Below are 26,902 nucleotides of genomic sequence, written 5' to 3'. Positions count from 1 at the left end.
AAGTCATAAAATTCATTTTGTTTTCTTTCAAATAAGGATTCATTCCTGGCAAAAAGGGCCAAGTTGAATACAAGTTCCGCCAAGTATAAGAAGCGTTTCCGAAGGCAATCTTTTAAATACAACTTTTAAAATGAGCCTGCAAGTAAAAGGGGCAAGTGGCTTTGTGGACGGCCTTCAATAGCCTTAATCGCTAGGGAAGTTACAGGGGATGGGGGGCAAGGCCAGGGATAACTGCAAGAGATTTTATTTATGGGGGGGGGGGGAGGCGTGGGGAAACTGCTTTTGAAAGAAAACAAAGACAACCAAACCAGCACCCAGATCTGAAAGATCTATGTAAACCAGCAGGAGAAAGTGATTTCCCTGGAGGGGTGCCCACAGCAAGTCCATCCTGGTCGGGAAGAGACCAAGCATGGCTGGCGTGTTCTGAAAATGCACCGCTTGGAGAAGAAATGCCACCCGCCTCCCCTGGTTCCTGGGGCCGCCTGCCTGCCCAGCAGGAGCACAGGCCTGTGGGGAGGCAGAAGAGTGCGGCCAAGGGAGACGGAGGGCCGCGGTCCTAGCAGGGAGCTACCAGCCTCCGTTTCCGGATACACGCCCAGATCCACTCCGGGGAGACCTGCTGGGCCTCAGGGTTCTCATCCCTGCTCCCCAGCACGTGCGTGGCTGAAGCCATGTCAAATTCCTGCACCAGGTCCCCATCGAATGCCACAAAGTAGCGTCTGAGACGGCTGAAGTCCGGCGTGGAGGGTGGCAGGTAGAGCCGCACCCCAGTGAAGATGTCCAGCAGCACCTGCAAACGCACAGGGGTCAGTGCGGTCAGCAGTGGGACCGATGGTCCTCCACAGAGACGAGCACAGGCCAGATACTAAGGGGACTTGAGACACAACAAGAGCCAGAGATGAAGCCTAGTGGTCAGGACACCAGCACGGAGAGTTTAGTGGAGAAAAGGAACAGGCACTGAAACCCATGTCCTCCAGCCACTCTAGAGGAAGCACCCCCCTCCCTCCCTGCCTAGAGGGAAAGGAGGAAGACAGGGTGGGTCCCCATGCGGGGACCTGGAGAAGGGGGAAGTACATGTGTCTGAGAACCATCCGGCAGGCGGGACCAGTGGCTCTCGGACTCCGGGATGCCAGCTGATCGAGCAGTCCACGGTGCCCAACTAGCTAGGCTGCGGGGTCAGGAGCCCTCCTCGGCCATGGACGGATTCAAGGGCTTCGCGCAGGGAAAAGACAGGAACGGTTCTACACATCTTCCAGGGACGGGGCTCAGGGCCTGACTTGCCAAACTTCGGTGCTTGCTTTGGCTAGCGGGGAGGACTGTGTGGCTCCGTCACACGGTACAGAGATCGGGTGTTTACTTCCCACGTCCCCCCTGGGCCAGCCTAATCACTGGCCTCAGTAGGTGCTCAATAGCTGTTGTCAAACCAACGACCGAGAAGGGGCTACAAAAGGCGAAGGGCTCTCTGGGGGACAATCACCAAGCCAGCGCCCTCTCCCCACTCCGCTCCTCGTGGGCTCGGTCTGCTCTGGCCCCGAGCACAGACAGCACAGACTCACACGGCCAGCCGCACTCCACCCAGACTGGGCTTCCTCCCCTTTCTTTAATGTAAATTGTGACTTGGGAGCGGCAGCCCGATGGGTCCCTGCAGCCTCTCAGCGAGGCCCGGCTGTTCTATCTCCTGCCTGCGGGCACAGCTCTCCTTCCTCTCTGCTGGCTGGCCGGCCGCCTCTGCAAGGCAACGAGAGGGCACAGGGTGGAGCAGCGGCGCTGGCAGCCGCGGCGGGGTGGGGTGCGTGTCTGGCCATCAGTCCCCAGACATCGCTCGTCTCTCCGTGTTCCAGTGCAGGGTCGGGAACGCACAGCCCCGGGCCAAGCCGGCCGCGGGTACCCCGCCATTTTCCCCCTCACCTTTGCTTGGCCTGGGGGCTCGTCGGGAGCTTTCCGCTTCTCTCCCACTCTCACGGGGGGAGGCTTCGCTGTGGGCTTGCTACCTGCGGGAGAGCTCAGGGTTAGAACTAGGCGGTGGGGAGGGGAGCGGACACGGACCCCGGAGGTCAGGGCAGCACGCAGAAGGGCCAGGCCCTGGCTCTCCTAGGAGCACGGCTGAGACGGGAGGGGAGCTCAGAGGGAGCTTATCCAAAGGTCAGGTGGGCTCTCCCGGGGTCCCGTCACTCAGGTTTACTGAGCAGATGGAGGGGGCCCAGGAGAATGGCTTCTGGCCCGCGGCTGGACACACAACAGGAACATGGTCAACGTCTGCCACGGCGGATGCAGAGAATCACATGATCTCAGAGCTGGAATGTCAGACCAGGTCCCTGTCCTTCGATGTCTGCCTTCACACCACACTCATAGCCCCAGCCCCTCCCTTCTCCTCACCACCTTGGCTGTCGGGGCTGCTCCGCCTCCCTCCTGCCTTCTTGGCACTGGTGGAGGGCTGCTTCGGGGAGGACCTGGAGGCAGGCCGCGAGGTAACCTCGTTCTCTCCGCTGCTACCCCCAGTAGTGGAGCTTCCCTCGTCTCCGGCTGCCACAGTGAAGTCTGCCCTCTCCTTGGACAGCTGGTACAGTTCCTGAGGAGAGGCACGGAGAATATCAGGTGTGATCCTTCCCTTACCTTCCCAGCCACTGGCCTCTGAGGTGTGTCTTAGGTCCGTGTGGCTAAGGAACAAAGAGGGGAGACAGACAAATAAATGGCAGGGAAAAAAGCAGCTGGCTTTCTTGGTGTGTGTGTGTGTGTGTGTGTGTGTATGTTTTTAAGTTTATTTATTTAGAGAGGGAGGGAGGGACAAAGAGAATCCCAAGCAGGCTCCCCGCTGTTAGCACAAAGCCCAGTGCAGGATCCGATCCCACGAACCGAGAGATCACGACCTGAGCCAAAATCAAGAGTCGACGGCTCAACCGACTGAGCCACCTAGGTGTCCCTCAGTGCTTTTCTAAACTCCATCCCTGTTTCTTAGGGAGTCGGTACAAATCACTGTTCTCTGTCCCCCCGTTCTTCTCAGCAGCACAGACCACAGCCTGGGGCCAGCCCCCGAGCAGGAAGCGGGAGAGCAGCACAGCATTCTCTCTCAGGGTGCTGCAGCTCCTGGCCCTGTAACAGGTGGTCTCCCTCCACTGCCCTCCTGGTCTCAGGGGAGAGAGAACATGTGAGCGGGCCAGACAGCTGGGGTGCCAGGCCAGGACAGCAGGGCAGAGGACACACATGCAGCGTAAGCAGGCACCTTGAGTTTGGGGAGGTCAGTGGCAGATTTCCAGTCCTTATCATCACGGATCCGGGTGCAACGAGGGAATCGGATGGAGATTCCGTCGGCCGTGTGAGCCTCAGATTTGGAGAACTCAGCCCCTGTGATCTCCCACACGGCAGCTTTCTGTCAGGGGTTAAGTCAGGTCACTCGCTGGTGAAGCAGGGAAGCCTCTCCCAACCAGCTAGAAGCAACACAGACCCGTTAAAACCAAAAAGCACTGGCTAACAGGTGCTGCTGACGCTATGTGACCTTAGGGAAGTTCTGGCTCTCCTCCGGGGTCTCAATTTCTCGGTCAGTGCACAGAAGGAACCGGGCCCGGTCACTTCGAGCAAACCCTCTGTCTAGGGGATGGTCAGTGTCATCCTCCCTCTATTGAGGATTACTCAGAGCCGACTGGCCCATCACTTGGCTGCCCGGTCTAGACCCCCATCCTCAGGTGGGCTGTCCGCGAGGTTGAAACGGCATCTCTGTGGCCCTATGGAATCTGCAAGCTTGTTCTGTGGGCTGGAGGGCCTCGGGCCACTGGGCTGATACCTTTGGGTCTGGAACTATGAAGTCCGGGTAGTAGATCTTGTTGATTTTCAGCCAGCTGGGTATCTTGCTGGGATCCTGGAAGACAAAAGACGCTGTGCTGGGCTGTTCCCACGCCAAAACAAGAAGCAGATGCTACTCCCCTCCCCAGTCACAGGCTTGTGCAAAGAGGTGACTGTTTACAAAAGGCTGACCCTCACCCCAGGGGATCCTCCCTGCCCAGAGAGAGTTTGGCCCAAGGAGCAGGCGGGCCGGTCTGCACAAGGTTGGCACTCAAAGACTCTGAAGGCCTAATACTGCTCCCATGGCCAATCAGCAACTCTCTGTGGAGACAGATCAACGATCCCCGCAGTCCCCCAAGCACAGCCAGTCTCAGTGACGATGGCCAGTCCAGAGGCCCGGGCCAAACAGGTCCCTTCCTCACCTTACTGATCTTCACCATGTCCAGTTCCTTCTGCAGGCGGGCAAGCGTCGCATCATCATGGCCTCCCGAACACTTGGTGACCGTGCACCACTTCTGGCTGCCTGGGTCATAGCAGCCCATGAGGAAGATGGACATCATGCCACCTGAGGGGGGTGGCGAGTTAAGTTGCGGATGGAGGGAGCCATTGCTGTCAGCCCCACGTGCCCAGTGAGGGGCAGCCTGCTGGAGGGGAAAGCCCTGGGCCCAGGCATCAGAGCGCCGAGTGCCCCTCCTGGATCTACCTCCTCTACCTCTTACTAGCCGCACAAGTTAAACCTTTATGAGCCCCAATTTCCTCTTTAGTCAATTAGGGACAATCATAGAGAATTTGTCAGATTCCGGTGAGTAAAACAACTTGAACAGTGTCTGGCACATAGTAGATTCATTCCTCAGACCCCAACTTCCCCTCCAGTCAGGAGATTTTGAGATTTTTCTCTGAGTAGAAAGTGGCCAGGCCCCGAGGAAGTAGTTGATGGTGAGCTTCTTAATGCCAGGTAGCATAGGGTACTCTTGCCTGACCTCTCCCTGCCCAAGTCTATAGCTCTCACATAGATGTCCCCACCTGAGGTGACACGGGCCAGTCTGGGGCCCTTGATCCCAGAACCGTGGAAGTCATGATGGGCCGTGCTGGTAGATTAAGCCAGCAAAAAGGCCAGCCTACACCCTGAGTGGTGCCTGTCAAAGAAGTCCCATCCAGAGGCCGCCCTGACCTTTGCTCCCTTGCCCATAGAAGGCCCCAAGGACCACCAGGTCAGCTGTGTCAGCCATGGCCCCCTCATTCAAATAGTCTTTCTTGACTTTCAGCCAGTGCCGCTTTCCAGGCTCATATGTACCCTGAGAGGAAAAAGCAAGAAAGATTCAAACTAGAATGGAACCTGCAGAAGGGTGGGATTCACCTCTTCCTTTGACATTTCAGCTCTACCACAATGCCCGGCCCACTCTGGCCAAGACCCCCCAGCTCGCGGCCCAGGAAACATACACAAACCCATCCTCTAGACACAGAACGGAGCTGTGCGGACCCTGGAAAGGGCCCTGCTGCAGCCAGCCCCGGCCACCTCAGGCTGACGCCGCCCTCTGCTGGCCAGGGCTGGAGAGACCGGGTGGGTGGGGGGGCCCACAGGAGAGAGAAAGAAGGCCGAGGGTGTGAGTGGCTGCTGAGTGGCTCACCTTCACGTCCTTCAGCACCAGCCCTTCCAACCCCTCTCGGATGACCCGGTTTATCATGTCGGCCAAGTCCGAAGCTTTCTGAAGGATAACAGAGAGATGCTGAGGTTAGCGTGAGAACAGACACTGCTGTGGTGGGGAGGTGGCCGCGGTTCCCTTTCGCACACTAGTGCGGGGCCCACTGGAAACACCCCGACTTGAGTACGACAAACCAAGGTCTTACAAAGCAGGGATTCTCCCAACCAGAAAGCTACTGCGGCTGTGAGACATGGGGAGCCCATCGCAGAAGAGTGTTTCATGCCGTGTCCTCCCGGGGGTGACTAGTGGACGACATACGCACGTCAGCAGCCCCCATAAGACAACTAAGACTCGTTCTCCCAGTCACATCTGACCAAGGGGCTGTGTGCCCTTTCAAACCACTAGGCGGCTGTCTGGGGTGTGGTCTTTGCTCACAGTGACTTGCTTCATTTCTGAGAACATGATCCGGTTGGGAATTTCAACCATGTTATCATGAAGAAACTTCCGCCGCTCACACAGAGGCCTAAGGGGGATGAGAGAGCTGAGGTCAGGGTCCTCCGACCCCCATCAGGAGTTCTGAGGAGGGAGGGACTCAGCGACGAACTGCTGCTTCGTGAGAGGGACTGCCATGGCTCAAAGCCTCTCTCGTGACCGAGCTGCGGCACAAAGGCCACTTTGCCCTCGCAGGTCCCGTTTCTGCTTCGTGGAGCACTGTGCGTGTAGCAAGTGTGCTACTTCTTAGCTCCCTCCTCCCCAGCTCTGGGTACAAAGAGGCACAGGCTCCAGCCCCTTCCCCTCCCTCCTTCCCAAGGTGAGCGAGCCCTTGCCTCCCTACTCAGGAGCCAAAAAGAGCTCCCTCACCTGTCCATCAAGCTGATGTCATTGAAGTAGATACAATCAAAAACAAACAGGCAGACGTTAGCATCCTGGAAGGCAGCTTTCTGTAAAGAAAAATGAGATAGGAGATACATGAGGGACAAAAACAAGAGGGCAGAAAAAATGGGGAGTCCCAATCCACTTCTGGAGACCCTCTAAAGCACTGGACAGAAAAGTCTTGACATGCTCTGAAGCCCTGGGCCACAAGGGCACTTAGCACATGGTCCTAAATGGAAATCAATCCAATTCTAAGTTCCCTGTACTAGCTCCTTTTATGTAAAAAAAAAAAAAAAAAAAAAACACATCTAAACTCAGGGCTACATTCAGAAATAGTTCAGAAACAAAGAATAAGCCTAACCTTGAGTGAGTGACAGATTCCCCTCCATTCAGACCAACAGCACGCATACGTCCACGTCTACATGCGCACACATGCTCCTTCCCACACGTGTGGCCCTGAGCCAGTACCTTGTGCACCCCAAGAGTCCCAAAGGGCAACGGTTTGCCTGTCTTAGTGTCGATCAGGAGCACCTCAGAGTCCAAGATCATGCTGTGGCCCCCAGGGAAAGCCTGGGGGATATAGTCCTTAAAGTGGGCCACCTGGAGGCAAAAGGGTGACTTAGGTAAGGGACAGAGGAACGGGCAGCAGTGACCTACAGCCGAGCCAGAAAGCAAAACCCAGGCCCCACAAGGAACGTAGAACATCAACACGGGGAGCCAAACTTATGTGCAAAACAGACCTAAGCCTTACCAGCCATTGAGACCAGAGGAATGGGTATTTCGGACCCAGGAAGAGGTGGGCCTGGGTTGAGTCCCCTGAGCCACGGAGGAGAGTTTGGAGGAAAAAGGAAGAAAAAGGGCGTGGAGTATGCGCAGGAGCAGGTGGGGGTGGACAAACATGAGAGGAGGGAGTGCGGCCAGGCAGACACTTGTGGGGAGAACAGGTCAGCTACAAAGAGGTGGATGGAAAGGAAGAAATGAACCCTCTTAGGAGCAGCGAGGAAACAGGAGGGTCTTCTCTGAGAGCTTGAAATCCACAACCATCTTCAAAAATGAGTAAGAAAGGATGTTTGGAATTAGAGTTTTTCCTGATAGAGGTAGAAACCTAGTCTCTGATAGTTCCAGAGAGGGAGGAGTCCCACCCTTGCTAGCCCCTGCCAAGTGATGCCAGCAGTGAGGTCCAGAGAGCATGACTGCGGCCCGATTCCTCCCCTGGGCCGGGCACGCAGGCCCTTGCTACCTATGGGGCTGGAAGCTGGGACAGGAGAGGCCTGTATACCTGTCCTGCTCTACTTCAATCCCCAACCCACTCTCCACAAACCCGAAGTACAGGAGAGACAAGGAACGAATGAAGCTTTGGAAAGGGCTCTACACTCCGAAAAGCCAGGCTCGAACTTCTTCCTGGGTAACAGAGGTGCCCACTGAGCAGCTGCTCCCTGGGAACAGTTCCTCGGCGGCTTTACTGGGTCCGAATACGCCAGTGAGCCTGCGCTCATCTCCCCAGGGAGGGCAGTGCTGAGCTCTCCTCTGGACATCTGAAATGAACAGCCCGAGGCTCAGGGCTCTAGCAGGAAGGCAAGGGGAGGGGAGCACGGGAGACACCCAACAGGTCCCCTTCATCCCCGGAGCTCTGAAAAATGGAGTCTGAGCAAGGAGAGAACGGGTAGCAAGGACAGGAAGTCCATCTACTCACAAGCTCCTGCGGCCAGATGTTCCAGGTGCTTTCCCCTGAAGAGAGCCCCAAGGCTCACAGAGGCCCTGGTGCTGAGAAGGACTGAGGGGTGAGGTTCTTAACGCCCCTGAATGAAGGACAGGAGTCTGGGCTCCCAGATGTCCCCACTGGACTGTTTCCGTCAGCATGTAAGCCTCCAGGGGGCAAGAACCTTTGCCCATTTTTTTACTGCTGTATACCCACTACCTAGAACAGTGCTCAGCACAGACAAAACACTCGATAAATATTTACCAAACTCATGAACGACAGGTCCACAGCCTTTTGTACCCGACCTGTAATTTAGCTCTGAGAAGCACACGGGCATGGAAATGTAAGAGACAAGCACTGCAAGTCACTTGCAAGGTGAGCTCACTGTCTCAGTGTCACAGTGGGCAAGGGGAGCATCGCTGTCCCCTGGGGCTCTGCTGACTTATCCAAGTCTGGGCTCTTTGGCTGTCCCTACTGGGCAGCCCCTCGTTAATGAGACTCCAAAAACAAACACACGTTCATTCAACAGATACGAGAAAACCCCTGTTGGGTACCAGAGCTGAAATGACTATAGAACCCTGCCCCTGAGAGTCTTAGAGGCGGGAAGGTTAAGAAAGTCCCGGCAGAAAAGAAGGAACCTATACCTTGTGAGGCAGGACAGGCTTGAGGCTGCGGCTGAAGTAGCTGAAGTGGTCTCCGTTCTTATGCACCTGGACTCGCTCCCCGTCATACTTGATCTCAGAGAACATGCCATTAGGACACTTCTTCATCGCATGTTCGATGGACTTGCAGGCCTCGGCCTTGGGGTGAGGAAAGACAAGCCTGGAGACTTACAGGTGCTCTCCCACTGGGGGCTGCTCAGCAGGGACAGCCCCAGAGTCCAGGTCCCGGGGAGTGAGGACCAGAGGATGCCCTCAGGGCTGGCACGGAGCTTGTCTTTTGAAGACTACGAATGTGATTCATTTTAAAAGAGTAATAAACTTCCACTGAAACAGCATTTCATTTTCTTCTCAATAATTTAAGATCTTGCAGGGTCTTGGCTTATTGTTAAACACACCGGTCAGCAAAGGAGGTACGCAGAGGTAAGATAAGGGATGCAGAACGTTGACAGGGGCTGGCAGGGCGGCAGCGGTCAGGGACAGAGGTCAGGACAGGTCACAGAAGTGCTTCCTCACATACCAGGGCCACCCTGCCTCACACAACACTGACTGACTGACTACCATTCTGGGGCTATTCACGGGTATAGATCAGACATAGCCCCGCCACACCCTCCATGTGCTATCTTACATGAGGGACGCTGTCTTAGCTTCATGGTTGAGAAAACAAGACGTTCAAAGAGGTTGAGTCCTTACTTAAAGCTATATAGCTGGTCAATGGCAGGGCTGGTGTTTGCAGCTAGCCCCAACTCCAAAGCCTGTGGGGTTAAGCACTAAGCTATAGAACCCATGCCACTCTTCAAATAAGTGACAAGTTGTACAACAGACTCTGGACAGAACTCTTATAAAAGTCAGAAAGGCCACTACTGCCGGTGACAAGAGTCCTGTCCCCGGGATGGTGAGCTCACAAATTTGGAGCTGGCCATCCCACATTCCCGGGAGGGAGAGAACACTTCTGCGAAGGCGTTAGCAGCACACACAAAGCAGGTTCACAAAAGGCACTGCACCGGCTGGAGCAACCCAGGGACCACAGAGTAGGCCCGGCAGCATATGTGGAGGGGCCTGATGCACAGAAAAACCAATCCCAGAAAGGAAATCCCACATCTCGTGAAATGAACAGAGGCTCAAGATGATCTCGGTCACACCTGGTCTTCATTCCTTGAGCTGTGCTTTCCAGAAGAATATGAGGCCAAGCCACCCTGTCATAAGCAGCTCGGCTCTGCCACTAAGTCTCAGAGCTACTTTGGGGTAGGTCACAGAATCTGAAGAGTTACTTAATACATCCACCTGTTTTCAGGAAAGATGACCGACAAACCATTCTAAGTAGATGCTTCAGAAGATTTCATACATCATTTGTGTGAGGGAAGGAAAAAACTAAGAAGGGCCAAGTAACTCATTCAAGATTCTACAGCTTGCTGGCAGAGTCGGGCCTAGAATTCAGGTATTTCTGCTAGATCACGCCGCCTTCTCTGTTACCTCTAATTCCCTGCGGAAACATACCCCTCCGCAATTCCACTGTTCCCTCCCCAAACCCCTCCAGCATCATACCCTAGCAGATCTCACAAGCACGGGGAGTATCTGGAGCACGTGGGGCCGGAGCAGCATCCTTACCAGCATGGGCTGCACTGGCGTCATCAGTGAAGCCTGGACACTCAGAGCTCGTCTCCGGCCTGGCTCCTTCTCCACCTCCTGCTCATTGCGGAGGACTCGCTCCACCACGTCCTGCAGGTTGCGTGAGGCTTTGAAGGCTTCATAGGCATTGGGGTCAAGGGCATCTAACCTGCCAAGGCAGATGGGAGCAAGGAAACAAAACCCACTGTCTCTGACCTTACTGCTTTAGATAGCAGTCAGTTCTCAGAGAGAGAGCATCTCTCTGAATGCTTCCCCCTCTGAATGCTTCCCCCTCTGAGGGGAAGCTGACGCTCTATTGTCTGAAGGCTTTCACAGGAAAACGAGCTCTTGGAAAACTCAGCATTTTGAGATACTGGGCCTCCATGGGTGCTGCCATGGCAAAGAGGGGGCCGGGGCGGACAAAGAACTCATATTCTATTTTTTGAACATGCTCCATACTTTCCATTTTAACAACTGCGTGAGAAGGGGATCCTTACATTTTACGTGAGAAGACGGAGGCTGAGCTAGGTCTAGTGATGGGTCCCACACGAAGGAATAAGGCAGGATGAGGATTTAAATCTAGATCAGGACTCCAAGGCCCTGACCCCACCTGGCAACAAAGGAAGCTGGCAGTTCAGGCCATCAGAGGGGCTGGGACTTACACGTGTTTTGCACCTGAGTTCATCTTCAGGTCATGTTTGATCAATCTGATGATGCACTTAAGGTCGTTGGCTGTACACCTAGGGGTGAGGCACATTCAGCTTGGTCTCTGCAGAGCTGTGGACCCCCAAAGCCTCCTCTCCTGGTGATCGCATCTCCCCACGCCCAGCCCCACGAGGCAGCTCCCCTGACCTGGACGCGATGTCCTGCAGGGCCTGCTGTTGCTCATCCTCCTTGGTGAGCTTGGAGAGGCGAAGGAGGAACGCATCTACCTCTTGGATGGTGAGGAGGCTCTTGGCAGCTGGAGGGAAAGACTTGCTCTGCTCAAAGAAGACTCTGATCGTCTCTGACACGTCACCCTGTCTCCAAAAACCAAAATGGCTCTGCTGCAACCCCAGAGTGGCCGAGCGTATCTCCCAACCCCCCAGCACTAAAGGTGAGTCAGGGATTTCAATCATCACTCCTATTCCCAGCTCGCACATATTGGGCTCACTTCTTGGAGACTCTATCCCACCCACAGTTCCTGGAAAGGGCACCTCTACCCGCCTTAGGATCTGGCCATCTGCCTTGGCTGAGAAGTGACGCAAGGAAGGACTAATCCAGGATGCAGCCAATTGGGTTCCTGGTAGAATTTGGACCAAGAAACAAATATGGTCATCAGTAAGGGCAGCGCTCGGTTAGAAACTTTCTATGGTGCCAAAGCTGGAGTTGTGAACAAACAAAAGCTGAATGTTATACCAAGTTACGGTGAAAAAAAAAACAAGAAAAAGGAGGGCCCAGAATGAGAACCCAAGGAGAGCCAGTGGGAAGTCTCAAATGCCGTTGCTGAGATCTAGGCCTCTCATGGGGTCGCAGTCCAATTTCCGTCCTCAACCTTGTGACACTAACGGCTGTGGCCTCTAGTAAAGGAAGCTCTCTCGAAAAGGAAGCTTGCTCAAATGGGTTTCAGTTTCCTAAAACAGTATATGCCCCAACCAGAAAAAAGAGGTTGCAGGTGCCTAGCTCGGCAGAGCCCCACCTGGAATGCCGCCCACCCTCCCCTTCCTCTGACCTGCTCTAGGTCTCGTGCCATATCATCTGGGTTGCAGTTAAAAATGCGGCTGAAAAGCTTCACAATCTGCTTATCGTTCAAGTTGTAAACACTCTTAATAACACCTGGCAGCAGCAGCTTCACTGTTAGATACACGTCACCGTGGAAACCATCTGGAGGCAGAAGAATAGAACCCTTCTTGAGAAATGGGAGCTTAAACAAACACATACATAAACTCAAGGAACTGAAAGAGATGTCTACATCGCTGTCTGTGCTGCCACAATACCCCGTGTACTTCATCACAGAGGTAGAGGCTACCGCATCTGGTGGCTCGTGGCTTACGCATCTACCTCCCCGGATGAACTCCCACAGGGCGGAGCCACTGTTTTGCTTTAGTGTCCCCAGTGATGAGCACATTCAGATGCTCAATGATCATTTGTTAGATGAATCGTTCACAAAAACCTTATCCAACATGCAGGATAGTGAACTTTCCTCTTGGTCAAATGCAATAGGTCCTTTCGGCCTTCTGGGGATAAAATAAGGGCAGCAGAAGAGTGACGCCACTGTGCCCCAAGAACAATTGGCTGTGCTCCCTGTGGAGCCTGTAAGAAGTAAAAATGGGGGTGCCTGGGGGGGGCTCAGCTGGTTGAGCATCTGACTTCAGCTCAGGTCATGATCTCATAGCTTGTGAGTTCGAGCCCTGCACTGGGCTCTGTGCTGACAGGTTGGAGCCTGGAGCCTGCTTCACATTCTGTGTCTCCCTCTCTCTCTGCCCCTCCCTGCTCACGATCTCTCTCTCTCTCTCTGTCAAAAATAAACATTAAAAAAAAGAAGAAGTAAAAATGCAGGGCTCCTTCTTCAAAATTATTAAGAATTTCAAGTGGCATCTGGCTGGCTCAGTGGGTAGAGCATGCAACTCTTGATCTCAGGGTTGTGAGTTTGAGCCCATGTTGGGTGTAGAGGTTACTTAAAAATGAAAAATCTAAAGAAAAAAAAGAGAATTTCAAGATGGTATTAACAGAAGATTACATCAAAGCAAGCTCCCCCACTCCCCCCGTGAAACCGTATAGTTCATATGCCCATGAAACCAGTCACGGCTCTGAGCTCTTCAAAGGAAATGCCCATCCAGGATGTTCTAGGCCCCACCTCCTGCTGAACCTTTCCGAAGGAAGTCCTGTATGATCTGGGTCTTCGTGTTGTAGCTAGGATTTTCAGCCACCATGGCACACAACTTCCGAAACTCACGTAGCAGACAATCCTTGTGCTTGGGGTCACATCTGCTTGAGGACAGGCTTGCCTTAGGGGTAGGGCTTGAGCGGGCTTCCCCAGAGTTGTTGGGCTTGGCTGTTAGAGAGAGAAACATGAGGGAGGGTTCACTGGCTTTACTGAGAAAGAAGAAAGGGAAAGTGACAAGCCATCTGCTGGAGCTTCACTTAATCCCCCAAAATAGCCCTGTGGGGGGATACCATTATTCCCACCTTACAGGTAAAGAACAGGCATCACAGCTATTAATGGGAAAGAAACACTGGCCTCACACCCATGCAGGTGCCCAGCTGACGCGCATGTGTTTATATGAGTGCCGCACAGAACAGGTCACCTTTGTGCCGAGAGCAGACCTCAGCAATGGTAAAGCTGACCCCAGAGAAGCAGGGAGGAGAGCAGGAGAAGAAACCAAGTGACATATTAGTCAGTGGGAAATCATCACTACCTCAGACTGTTGGGGCTGGAAGACGCCTTAAAGATGACCTAGTTCAATCTCCTCATACTGATGAGGAACCCAAGACCAGGGAGAAGGTGTTTCCAGCCTTTCGCCACTCCCACCCGCCCATCACCACTCCCACCCGCCCATCACCACTTCTTTATTCTTGCCAAAATAACAGGTATTTGGCTAAATGAGCAAGACTTTCCTCCAGACATCCCCAGATGGTCCTCTCTTACTTCCTTGTGGCTATTTACAAAGCAAATTCTGTTCTGCAAGCTTGCAGCAGATCCATTAGCAAGCAGACTGCTGACGTAAGCTTCCTCTTGTCTGGGGTTTGTAAATTATGAACCCATCCCCATCTCTGACCCGGAGTCTAAAGAGGATTTTAGGGGACAAACTCTCCAAAGTGTCGATGTTCAGCAGGATGTGAGAATTTAGAACACCCCATTTCTCTCAGTTCCTCCCAAATTTCCCTCCCTAGGACCAGGGCCCTTCCAGAAACATGCTGTCCTTATTGCTACCTGAACTCTTCTGTACTTCCATCTCTGGCCTACCACCACACAAAAACCAAATCTCAGAGTTTTAAAACAATAAAACCCCCACAGAATCAGGCACTGTTTTTGCAATCTTTTCTCCATTAGTGCTCATGAGAATACCGGGTGGTAAACAAGGCAGGTGTTACAGTTCCCACTTCACAGATGAGGCCACAGAAGCTCAGAGGTAGAGCGACGTGCTCCCCCGAGCGAGCTGTCACATGCTGGGACTTCTGACTTCAAGCCTATGCTTCTTTCACTCACAAAAAGCCACCTCCGCGCACAACTTCTAAGGCCATGTGTTTGGCTTTACTTTCTTTACCTGAGTCACAGAAATGTCTCCAAATGATAGAGGCAGCAGGGTGCAGGGAAAAGAGCACAGGCATTGGAGTTAAACAGACTTTAGCGTAAATACTAATTCCATAATGAACGCTGGACGTCAGCTTTCTCTTTCATAAGACAGGCCTCGTAAAAGTACTTCGTAAGGTTAACTGAAGAACAAACCAAATTACATGGACAAGAGTCCCTACCTAGCCCAGTGCTACCTGTTACACAGGACACACATGCCACCTCCCTTCTTCCATACTTTCAGCTCTGGTTTGGGCAAGGTTAGGGATGCAAGTTCTCAAACTTCATTCAGTACCAAAAAACAAGGAAGCTTTAGGGCAGGGTATAATCATCTCCATCCGACCCAGGTGACTACTTCAAGGGCAAAAAGTCCTGCCAACACAAAACCTCTTTAGGCTGTCACAGAGAGTCACATATACAAAGAAATGGTTGCTATACAACTAGAATGCTGAAAATTAGCCATTACCTGCCTCTGCTCAGAGGAAAGCGAATTATGAAGGAGGCCAGATAGATAGCACAGAACTTCCACTCTTAGCCAGAATCCCAAATAGGATTCCAAACTAAAAGAACCATAATGGCTAAAGCAGCCCTAATCTCTCACCTGCAAAACCAGAAAATTTCCGAGGATTGGTATTGGTGACAAATGAGGCACCTTTCACTGGAGACGTCACCTGGCCAGTGGCTGTCAGCTTAGCCTGGACAACAGCTTTCTTCTTTGGTGTGCTTGTTGCCTTGGAAGACAAATCTGTAGGACCCCAAAAGAAGGGAAAATATGTTTCAGTGAAAACTCCCTGAGAAAAGCTTCCAAAGAACCTCACAACCGCTCTTACAGCCTTACTTGGTAAGTTACTACCATGGCATTACAAAGGTTGGCTGTGGACTGATCTGGTTTTGTTTCAAGTTTATTTATTTATTTTGAGAGAAACAGAGGGAGGGAGGAGCAGAGAGAGAGGGAGAGGGAGAGAATCCCAAGCAGGCTCCGTGCCAACGTGGAACTCGAACTCACAAACCATGAGATCATGACCTCAGCTGAACTCAAGAGTCAGACACTGACCGGACTGAGCCACCCAGATGTCCCTGGACTGATCTTTTTGAGTGAAGCTAGTGGGTAACAGAATACTGGGGGCAGGGGAAGAAGGAGCAGGTTCTGGTGACAAAAGACCCCATTACTCTGCCTCTGTTAGTAACTTATGTTTTCATCAACACTCTCTACTTCTTATCCCATATATAATAATCTCCAGATTTGGGGAAAATCAGAAATCACATCTTCACAGATAAAACTTGGGGACTCAGCTCCATGGAATTAGCCCCCTGATTTATAGATGAACAGGAAAGTAAAATAAAGATGGAAAACAGAGCAGGTCAGGTTGGCACAGGCAGGAAAAGCCCCAGCTGCTGAGTTTTTTGAGCTGTGTGACAGTCTGACTCCACCTTGTATTTCTCTTCCTCTGAAGGAGATTAGTTAAGAAGTGACAAAGGCTAAGGCCAATGGCCAAGTCAGGACAGGATGGGGAACTTGAGAAAAGAGTATATGTGAAGTAGCTTTCTCTCTTGGAAGTCTTCTCTCCTCTCCAAGAACAATGATAGATAGATGCCCACTTTTTTTTTTTTTTTTTTTTTTATCTTTTTGCCCATTTTTAGAGCCACTGCTATAGTTCTCCTTCGGTGACCAGAACTATACTTAATTGAAGATAGGATTACTTTAAAAATGAACACATGAAGAGTGCCTGGGTGGCTCGGTCAGTTAAGTGTCTGACTCTTGATTTTGGTCATGATCTCATGATTTGTGGGTTTGAGCTCCACATGGGGCTCTGCACGGACAGCACCGAAACTGCTTGGGATTCTCTCTCTCCCTCTCCCTCTGCCCCTCCCCTTCTTGTATGCTATGTCTCTCTCAAAATAAATAAAGTTAAAAAAAAAAAGGTCAAAATGAGCACAGGAAGGTCATAAAGGACTAAATGGATTTGGAAATACCAGTGTAAGATTTCTAAAATATGCACACATGTAAATATGTACGTGTGCATATAGATGTATCTGTGTATGTATGTGCAGGCGTTTTTGCATATGAACATACATTTTCTAGTTCTGTCTGCTAAAAGAGCTTAAAAGCAAAGATACCTCATGGTAACAAGGATACAGAGCATCTAGATTTTGTTCTTTAAAGCCATTCCCCACTAACAGAACCAGGACTCTTCAGAGAAATGGCAGATTCCAGGGTTATGGTAGGATACACATGAGGTAAGCCTAAGAAGGGCACCTGGGTGGGTTAGTCTGGTGGAGCACGTGATTTCTTTTTTTTTTTTTTTTTTTTTTTTTTGAGAGAGAGGCAGAGAGAGAATCCCCAGCAAGCTCCACACTGTCAGCACAGAGCCAGATGTCAGGCTCGATCTCATGAACTGCGCAATCATGACCTGAGTCAAAATCAAGAGTCGGACACTCAACAGACTGAACCACCCAGGCACCCCAGAGCATGTGACTCTTGATCTTGGGGTTATAAGTTCAAGCCCCACACTGCGTGTAGAGATTACTTTAAAATCTCAAAAGTAAGAGCCGCCTGGTGGCTCAGTCAGTTGAGCATCCGACTTCAGCTCAGGTCATGATCTCACAGCTCCTTAGTTCGAGCCCCGCGTCAGGCTCTGTGCTGATAGCTCGGAATCTGCAGCCTGCTTCAGATTCTATTCCTCCCTCTCTCTCTGCCCCAACCCACTCGCATTCTGTCTCTGTCTCTCTCAAAAATAAACAAACATCCAAAAAAAAATTAAATAAAACCTTAAAAATAGTAAGGAAATAAAATAAAAAAATAAAGTAAGCCTAAGAGCATTATGCCAGAAAATTAAGGAAGTACTTTAAAATATTTTATTTTGTTAATATAATTTATTGTCAAATTGGCTAACATACAGTATGTAAAGTGTGCTCTGGTAAAATATTTTTAAAAACAGGCACCTGGGTGGCTCAGTCGGTTGAGCATCCAACTCTTTTTTTTTAACTTTTTTTTACATTTATTTATTTTTTTGAGAGACCGAGAGAGACAAAGCACAAGTTGGGGAGGGGCAGAGAGAGAAGGAGACACAGATTCCGAAGCAGGCTCCAGGCTCCGAGCTGTCACCACAGAGCCCGACACAGGGCTTGGACTCACAAACCGTGAGATCATGACCTGAGCCAAAGTCGTACGCTCAACCGACTGAGCCACCCAGGCGCCCTGCATCCAGCTCTTGATTTGGGCTCAGGTCATGATCCCAGCATCATGGCATCGAGCCCTACATTGGGCTCTGTGCTGAGCGTGGAACCTGCCTGAGATTCTCTCTCTCCTTCTGCCCCTCCCCCCAACACGTGTGCATTCTCTCTCTCAAAATAAAAATAAGTTTTTCAAAAAACATTTTAAAAAATGATGAGGCATCTAGGACACAGAAACCAGCTCAAAGGGGTTTCCCAAGTGGCCAACTATGGGATAAGTACCAAATTAATAAAATACAATAAAATTACAAGCCACCAGGAAAAAGTAACCTGTGAGTCCATAGGATAAGAAGTTGAAAGATAAGAGGGTGTGATGGTAGGTACTCTAGTCTTTAAGAATATCAATGGCATTTAAAAAAAAAAAAAAAAAAAAAAAGACTACTGAAATGTTCCACATTAAGGAGGACAAAGAGACAACAAAATGCAATACTGGATCCTAGAGTGGGATTCTGTACCAGAGACAAAAGCTATAAAAGATACTGTTTGAGGGGCGCCTGGGTGGCTCAGTCAGTTAAAGCGTCCGACTTCAGCTCAGGTCACAATCTCGCGGTCCGTGAGTTCGAGCCCCGCGTCGGGCTCTGGGCTGACGGCTCAGAGCCTGGAGCCTGCTTCCGATTCTGTGTCTCCCTCTCTCTCTGTCCCTCCCCTGTTCATGCTCTGTCTCTCTCTGTCTCAAAAATAAATAAACATTAAAAAAAAAAAAAAAGATACTGTTTGACCAACTGACACAACTGAACACAGATGGTGGATGAAAGTATTACATAAGGCATCGATTTACTGGAGCTGATAACTGTTACGGTCACATAAGAGAATATTCTTATTCTTAAGATAAACACACTGAAGTACTTCAAGGCCAAGGCCATAACGTATGCAACCTACTCTAAAATGGGTCAGGAAGAAAACTGCGCGCGTGGACAGAGAGAGTAACAGCACAGGAACACAAATGATAACGCAAAGACAACGAAATGGTAACAACAGGTATGTCTGGGGAAAGGGAATAAGAGCTTTCTTTTTTTCTTTTTTTATCCTCACAACTCTTCTGTGAGTTTGGAAATGTTTTCAAAAAGTTAAAAAAAAAAAACCAAACACAACAAAAAAGAAGAAGGCAGGCAGGGAGGAAAAAAAATGGGGTCCTACTCTCCCCCCCCTTTCTCTCAGCACCAGTTCCCCACCCACCTGCAATGTGCTGGCTTATCTGTTCCTTCTCATTATCTTCCAGCTCTTCCCAGCCTTCCAGCTCGGTGAGGTCCTCAATTTTTTTGTGGTGGCCCGGGCCCGCTCCAGTTTCTCGAACATGCATTTAATGTGATACCACTCTTTCATATCACCCCCGGACTCTGAGAAGGGGTTGGGCACCACTTTGCCGATCCGGCATACGCCCTTCACGATCTTTTCCTTGCACTTTTTGCAGCCGGCCGTGCCACGCTTGGCGTAGTCCACACAGAACCGTTGCTCGGCCATCTCACAGGGGCCACTGCAGAGTCCCACATGCGACCCTGGCAAGAAAACAAGGCGGGTGGCACGTGGTCTTAGACCGCCTTTCTGGGATGACAGAACTGCCTTTCTTCTCTGGAGGAGGCCGTGCCCATGAAACAGCTCTGTTTCTGACCAATGGCCGAACTGTCTTCTGTCAGGCCAGCGATGTTGTTCTCCGAAGAGGCAGAGTTCTTTTCGCCCGAGTGCGCGGAGGGTTGGGAGGAAGAGGATCTTTAAAGTCAAAGTCATACAGCTGCATGAAAAAGAGGCAGGAAAAGTGACATATAAACCAGAAGCTAGGCTTCGACTGTCCCCAGAGGCCAGAGTCCTAACACAGTCCATGCTGACTAACTAAACATTTCCCAAAGTATTAAAGATTTATTGCCTACAGGATGAAGACAAGTTCAAAACAGGAAAATTCAGTTTGCAAAAGGGTGTTCAAGTATCTAATGCACACATGTACATCTAGTAAATCATAATCAAGGGGATCAAATCCAAATAACATAAAAGCTTTTCTCAGGCCATCAGCAACATCCGATACTCGTAATGGATGATGACTGGTAAGTATTACAAGCTATCCTGAAGTTTCTTTTTAATCACCAAGAAGAACTGCATTAGGTTTGTGAAGGTTTTTTTTTTTTTTATTAAAAAAAAAAATTTTTTTTTTTCCAACGTTTATTTATTTTTGGGACAGAGAGAGACAGAGCATGAACGGGGGAGGGGCAGAGAGAGAGGGAGACACAGAATCGGAAACAGGCTCCAGGCTCTGAGCCATCAGCCCAGAGCACGACGCGGGGCTCGAACTCCCAGACCGCGAGATCGTGACCTGGCTGAAGTCAGACGCTTAACCGACTGCGCCACCCAGGCACCCCAGGTTTGTGAAGTTTTTAATGTGAAGCATAACATATATGCCATCCTCTGAAAATAATTCACTATATAGATTTGTGATGTAATCAGATGACCTACTTTGAGAGGCCATTAAGTGGAGAGCCTAGAACCAGACTGCTTGGGTTCATATCCCAGCTCATTAGCTGCGTGACCTTGGTAGGTCACTTAATGTCTCCCTTCCTCAATGTCCTCAACTGTAAATATGGAAAACGATAGCACCTAACTTGTCATTCTAAGAGGAAGGCCCAAAGAACAGAGCTGGGCACACAGCACAGGTTCAATACCCATTGGAAGCACTTATTCTTTAAGGAGAGGCTCCCTCTGTGCAATCAGCCTGTTCATAATTTATAGCACCTCGAATCAGGGAATGTTGAAGCAACTGGACGGCAAGAATCAAAGGAACTGATAGATCAACCCGCATGGAAACAAGGGATTATGTCTACCTGGTATCCCCCCACCTTTTTATATTCACATTTTCTAAAGTATCTTCATTGTTCTCATTTTAAATATCCTGGAAATTCTTTCCAGCCCGCACATGCTTTGCAAAAGGGAAATAACGTTAGCTGTTTACAATGACAGGCAGGCTTTACTTCCTGTAGTGCAACACGAAGCAGAGGAAGGCAGGTGGATCGGGATCAGGGATGGGAGTGCGACTGGCAGTGTTCAGTTGAGTGACTATATTATTTTTGAGAAAACCCTAAACTCCTTGGTGTCCCAGTTTCTGTTCTTTCCAAAGTAGGGAAAACAATACCTACTCCACAGGATGACTGGGAAAATTTAAAGGAGTCCATGGATGGGCTGGGGGAAGGGGCTCTGAACTCCCTGAAAACGTACACAAAGTGCGCAGATTCATCAAGGGGCATTCTCTTGGAGAGGAGGTCTGCAGAGGTGAGTTATGTGGGCAGGGCAGGCCCATCCGGGGAGCCCAGGCCGAATTAGGTCTCCACGCGGTCCTCAGAAGAATGTTTGGGAGGCGCGCCCCCTCGCTCCGCACGGAGCCGACCGGAGAGCGCGGCGCAGCACCCCACCCTCCGCGGGGCCCAAGGCCCAGGGCGAGCTGGGCCACGAGGAGGCACCACGCTGCTCGGAGCAAGCCCATGTGCTCGCAGCCCCCAACGGCCGCCGCGCAGCGTTTCCTCCAACGTGGTGGAGAATGAAACGGCTGGGGTCCGAACGCAGCCCGGGCCGGGAAGCGAGCGCGCTGAAGCCGCTCTTCCCGGGGGGCCTTCCCCGACGCCTTCGCGGGGGTGGGCTGAGCGACTGGCCGGTGCGAACGCCCGGGGACGGCCGCGGAGGAAGCGGGGAAGCGAGTTCCTCGGTTCGGACCGGCCAGGGGCGCGAGGACACGGCCCGGAGCTGGGGAAGGGGACGCAGCCGGCAGAGAAAGCCTCCCGACACGCACGGACGGGCACGGACGCACACCGGCCTCGGCGCGGCCAGGGTGGTTCCGCGGGGGCCCCGGGGGACCCTCCCGCGCGCGGAACCGTGGGGGTCCCCGGGAACGACGGGCCAACCCCCGTGGGTTCCCCGGGGGCCGCCACGTCACGGAGGGTGTGCCCCGGGGCTCGGCGGGCGGGCGGGGGAGGAGCCGAGGGGGCTGGCTCCCGGGCCGCGCCGAGCCCCGGGCCCCCGGCCCCCCGGGCCGCCTCCCTCCCCGCTGCCCGGCCCCGCCGCGCCCGCCGTTCACCTACCTTCCCCGCTCCAGCGCACACCGCAGGCCTCGCACCGGGCGCCCACAGGCCGCGCGCCGCCACGACGGTTGTAGCGCCTGTCTCTTTAAATCCGGGTCCTTGAGCCCGCGCAGTGCGCAGGCGCAGAGGTCCGGGCCCAAGGTGCTTTACGCGTCCCCGCCCCCCCTGCCACGTGGGCGGTGGTCAGGTTCCGCCGAATGAGGCTTTGGGAATGGTGTTGGGGTTTGCGGGTGGTTCCCCGCCTGCGGTGGAGGTCAGGAAAAGTGGAGGTGCCGGGGGCGGGGGGGGGGGGGGGCATGGTGGTAACTGGGGTCGCACCCTGGCCTGACCTTCAGAGGACCCCCCCCCCCCACCGCCCCGATGCGTTCATAATGTTAGAGATGCTCCAGTCCTGAAATCGAATGGTTGAGAAACTGTTTTGTAATGAGCTTGGGGAAGGCAAAGGAATGCGTCATTCAACCTCTTTTTTTTGAATTTATTTTTCTATATTCCCTGTGTCTTGTGTCCTGCACAATGCCTAGCACGTTGTATTCAATAAATAGTATTGAGTTGAAAAGCACTAGATACGTGGACACACATTAAAAGTGTAAAGGAGTGTTGGGGAGAGTAATCCCTTGTGTTGCTTAAACCTCAGGTCAACTTTTTGAGGGATTAGGATGGCTAGTTTTACAAAAGAGCAGCAGGCTCAGAGAACCTAAGCGAACTTGTTCAGGGTCTAGGAACAGCAAACAATCGGGCATTATTAGGCAAACTAAAATCAGATTCTGGAGGGAATTCTGTGCTATGTGCAAAAGAGCTTGACTTTTACTGTGTAGGGGATGGGCAACCATAAAGGGCCTTAGGGAATAGTAACTACTTTTGAGGCTGGGTCAGGGAGAGACTGAGGCAAGGGAAGAATTGAAAGGTTCTTGGTGCTTGCTGAGGCAGCACGTAGACTAAAATGGGAACATACAGAGAAGATTAGCATGGCCCCTGCACAAGGATGACACACAAATTCATAAAGAGTTCCATATTATTAAAAAAAGACAATTTTTTCTTTTTTTTCCCCTTTTTTCTTTTTCTTTTATGTATATGATGGTGGATGCTACCCAAACTTACTGGGTAAGTTTTATAAGTTTCGCATTCATTTCATAATATATAGGTCAAACCATTATGCTGTGTACACCTTAAACTTCTGTAGTAATGTATGTGAATTACATCTCAATAAAGCTGGGAAAAAAAACAAAACATTTCTGGTAGTGACCCATGTGAGAAAGTGGCCTGAACATGCTCAGTTAGTTGGGATGGAGAGGAACAGGCATTTTTTGAAAAATAAATATTCGGATTTTACTTTTTATTAAAAAAATTTTTTTTTGAAGATTTTACTTTTACATAATCTCTACACCTGACGTGGGGCTGGAGCTCACAACCCTGAGATCCAGAGTTGCATGCTCTACTGGCTGAGCCAGCCAGACGCCCCTAAAATAAATACTTGGATTGGATAAATAAATACTTGGATACAATGCTCATTTACCTAAAGATGAAATGAGAATGACTTGAGTGAGCAGGAGATAATGGTGCCATCAACTGAGATACAAAATGAACAGGGAGAAGTAGGTATTTGGGGTAAAAGGATGAGTTTTGTTTGGACATATTTGATTGGTTGAGGACAACCACAATCCCACTGTTTGGAGTGGGGCAGTCTTTAGTGTGCTGCAGAATGAGCATGGTTTTGGGGTTTGGAAGGTCACTGCAGGCTCAAATTTTAACGGGCAGTTGAGGAATCCTGATTTCTATCACTGCATTTACTACATTGTTTTGAGAATCCCCTTGACTATACCTTTTTCCCAGGCCCTGTGCTGTTGGCTGCTGTCATTGCTAGCCACATGTGGCTATCAGGCTCTTGAAGCATGGCCGGTCCAAATCGAGATGTGCTGTAAGCATAAAATACACACTGATTTCAAAGATGTGTTGCCAAACAAGAAAGGACTGTAAGATATCTCATCAATTATCTATTTGATTCCATGTTAAACTAATCTTTTGGATAAGTTGGGTTAGTTAAATAAAAATATATTAAAATTAATCTCAACTGTTTCACTCTTTTGAAAATGTGACTAGAAAATGTAAAACTGCATACTCCACTCACTTGATACTTCTGTTGGACAGCACTGCCCTGGACTTCAGTGTTTGTGGAGGGTGACATCTGTGCCTTATGTGTCTTTTTATCGTCACTGTGGAGAATTATACTGGGCACATAGTAGGCACTCAGCAAATATTTATAAATACATTAATGAAACCCATGAGTGAATGCAAGGACTTGAAACTCTGACATTGATCAGCTCCCTCAGAAGAATGTTTTATTACATTGTATCTTTGGCAATGTTTGATGTAAATGTGCAAAAAGACTCAGGCTCTTAATGCTTGTTTTGCTTGAATACAGCTCCAAGGAACCCCTAATCTCTTTGATTCACCCTCCATTCCCCTGTCCCCCAGTATAAAACAGAACTAGGTGTGAAAGCTGGCAGTTGCATTTCATTAGAGAAGTGGGAACTGTTACCAAGGAGGGTGAAGTAACGTGTAGTGGAAATAGCAGGGCTTTGGAATAACAAATTTAGGTTTGAACTAGGCTGTGTAACTATTTTCTTAACTTCTCTGGGCTTCAGTTTTCATGGTGAAATGGGGCTAAAAATACCTTCTAGGATTGTGTGTGACAGTTAAGTGATAGGATTTATATTAACTTGCAAACTGCACTTAGAGGTATTTCACTAAATGTACATTCTCCTCCACTCCCCAGCCTGGATGCATCCATCCCACTGCGAAGCGGAATCAATCAGGCAGGTATCAAATGCCTATTCTGTGTTCGGGACTATTCCAGGAAGTGGAATACAGCAGTGAAACAAAAAGGGGGAGGTAGAAAATAAATAATAAATAAAATGCATAGTATGTAAGGTGACATTGAGTGCTCTGGAGGAAAAGAAAGCAGAGGAGGGGGATAGGAGGTGCCAGGCAAGGTGGGGATGGGGGTGCAGTTTTAAACACAGTGGTCAAGCAGCACCTGAGTGGCTCAGTTAAGCTTCTGACTCTTGATGACTCAGGTCATGATCTCACAATCTGTGAGTTTGAGCCCTGCATCGGGCTCTGCACTGACAGTGCAGAGACTGCTTGGGGATTCTCTCCCTCTCTCTGCCCCTCCCCAGCTTGTCCTTTCTCTCAAAATAAATAAATAAACTAAAAAAAAAAAAAACCCCACAGTGGTCAGGAAGGCCTCACCCCCAAAGCGACAACCGAGTAAAGACAGGAAGGGTTGAATGAGAGCCACGTGGTAGTCTAGGGTACAGGGAATAGCAATTAAGGCCCAGAGGCCAGAATGTGTCAGTCAGGTTATGAGATCAGCAAGGAGATGGGCGTGCAAACAGCAGCAGGAGTTAAGGTTGAGGAGCTGGAGACAAGGTCAGGAGGGTATCCGGAGACAGATCCTATAGATCTGGTGCCTTTTATTGCAGGTAAAATGGGAAGCCAGTGGATTGTATTAAGCAGAGAAGTAACATGATCTGACTTAGGTTTACCAGGATTGCTATCATTCTGGCTGCTGTGTGGAGAAACTGAGAGATGAGTTAGTTGGCTACCATAAAAATACAGGGGAAGATGAAGGCAGCTGGGGTAGTTAACAGTGAAAGAGTAACCAAGTATTCATGTAAATTTTTGTAAGTGCACTTTTCTTTTTATTTATTATTGAGAGAAAGATAGCAAGCTGGAGAGGGGCAGAGAGAGAGGGAGACAGAATCCCAAGCACTCTCTGCGCTGTGAACACGTAGCCTAATGAGGGGCTCGAACTCACAAACCATGAGATCATGACCTAGAGCAGAAACCAAGAGTCAGAGTCTGAGCCACCCAGGCGCCCCTGTAAGTGCATTTTTCAAGGGAGTGCTTTTATTGAAGTCCTAAAGCAATTCCATGATCCAAACCAAAAATGACCTTGGTGACAAATAACCAGGGTACCTCCTACCTGTTCCTAGTTATTCAAAGTCCACATGATTAAATCCTCCCCTTGGATGTTGCTGCCAAACCCTCCAGGGCACCGATTCTGTTGCTGTCTCCCAGAGCTTCTGCCACCCCCTTTTAAGACTGTAACATGGGGTGCCTTGGTGGATCAGTTGGTTAAACATCCGACTTCGGCTCAGGTCATGATCTCACAGTTTGTGGGTTCGAGCCCTGCATCGGCTCTATGCTGACAGCTCGGAACCAGGAGCCGACTTCAGGTTCTGTGTCTCCCTTTCTCTCTGCACCTCCCCTGCTTGTGCTCTGTCTCTCAAAAAAAAAAAAAAAAAAAAAAAAAAAAAAAAAAAAAAGGGGGCTCCTGGGTGGCGCAGTCGGTTAAGCGTCCAACTTCAGCCAGGTCACGATCTCGCGGTCCCGGAGTTCGAGCCCCACGTCAGGCTCTGGGCTGATGGCTCGGAGCCTGGAGCCTGTTTCTGATTCTGTGTCTCCCTCTCTCTCTGCCCCTCCCCCGTTCATGCTCTGTCTCTCTCTGTCCCAAAAATAAATAAACATTGAAAAAAAAAATTAAAAAAAAAATTAAAACAACTGTAACATCCCTGACTTCCGGTTTAAGCTCATTAGGATTGTTAAGGAGAAAAAAAAAAATCATTGATTCTGTTCATTTTTTATGCTACTCACTATGGAAGCTTGGCAGTCACAGGCAGGAGTAGGGAAAAGGCTTCGCACCTTCCGAGAGACAGTGTGGGGCACTCATGAAGCTAGTTTACACTCAGTAGATTCCCTTTTTTAATAAGCTCTGGTCTATGAATCACATAAATCTCAAGCACTGAGAGCCAATTTTACGGTTTGGTTTGCTTAATAGTCACACAATTAAAATAAGTTGTAAAAAACGGTGATGGTGTTTGCCAGGATAAATATTTAAAAGGGAACAGCTGTGGGAAGATGTAATAACTCACATCAGCTCATGGCTTTTTATTTTCAATAAAGGCTGTGGCGGTTGGTTCTTAACCAGTGGGGTTTCTTGGCCTCTCCTTGGGATAGCTTTGTGTTGTAGCTGCCAGGTTGAGGTAGGACAGAGATGAGTGGAGTCAAGTGTCTCGTGT

General features: G+C 50.4%; 1 protein-coding gene and 1 non-coding gene across 2 annotated transcripts; one reads left to right on the top strand and one right to left on the bottom strand.

Moving 5' to 3' along the window:
- Nucleotides 1-21,946, bottom strand: LIG3 (DNA ligase 3). The gene is given in 21 exon segments (XM_043583700.1): nucleotides 1-790; nucleotides 1,909-1,991; nucleotides 2,377-2,569; nucleotides 3,221-3,367; nucleotides 3,779-3,853; nucleotides 4,200-4,342; nucleotides 4,949-5,072; nucleotides 5,406-5,483; nucleotides 5,856-5,943; nucleotides 6,282-6,361; nucleotides 6,762-6,893; nucleotides 8,637-8,792; nucleotides 10,260-10,428; nucleotides 10,922-10,999; nucleotides 11,112-11,278; nucleotides 11,971-12,122; nucleotides 13,096-13,293; nucleotides 15,134-15,277; nucleotides 18,943-19,020; nucleotides 19,023-19,495; nucleotides 21,822-21,946. Coding segments are annotated over 20 exon segments (2,988 nt in total). The 5' UTR covers nucleotides 19,492-19,495; nucleotides 21,822-21,946; the 3' UTR covers nucleotides 1-556.
- A 786-nt stretch (nucleotides 21,947-22,732) lies between these two features.
- On the top strand, nucleotides 22,733-22,838 carry LOC122486186. Its single transcript, XR_006298043.1, has one exon. It is a non-coding gene; the product is annotated as a U6 spliceosomal RNA (small nuclear RNA).
- The last annotated feature ends 4,064 nt before the right edge of the window (nucleotides 22,839-26,902 follow it).

The sequence above is a fragment of the Prionailurus bengalensis genome, chromosome E1 (genome assembly GCF_016509475.1).
Source record: "Prionailurus bengalensis isolate Pbe53 chromosome E1, Fcat_Pben_1.1_paternal_pri, whole genome shotgun sequence".
Classification (NCBI taxonomy): domain Eukaryota; kingdom Metazoa; phylum Chordata; class Mammalia; order Carnivora; family Felidae; genus Prionailurus; species Prionailurus bengalensis.
Note: the sequence above shows the minus strand (reverse complement) of the source record. Positions and strands in the feature narration are given on the sequence as shown.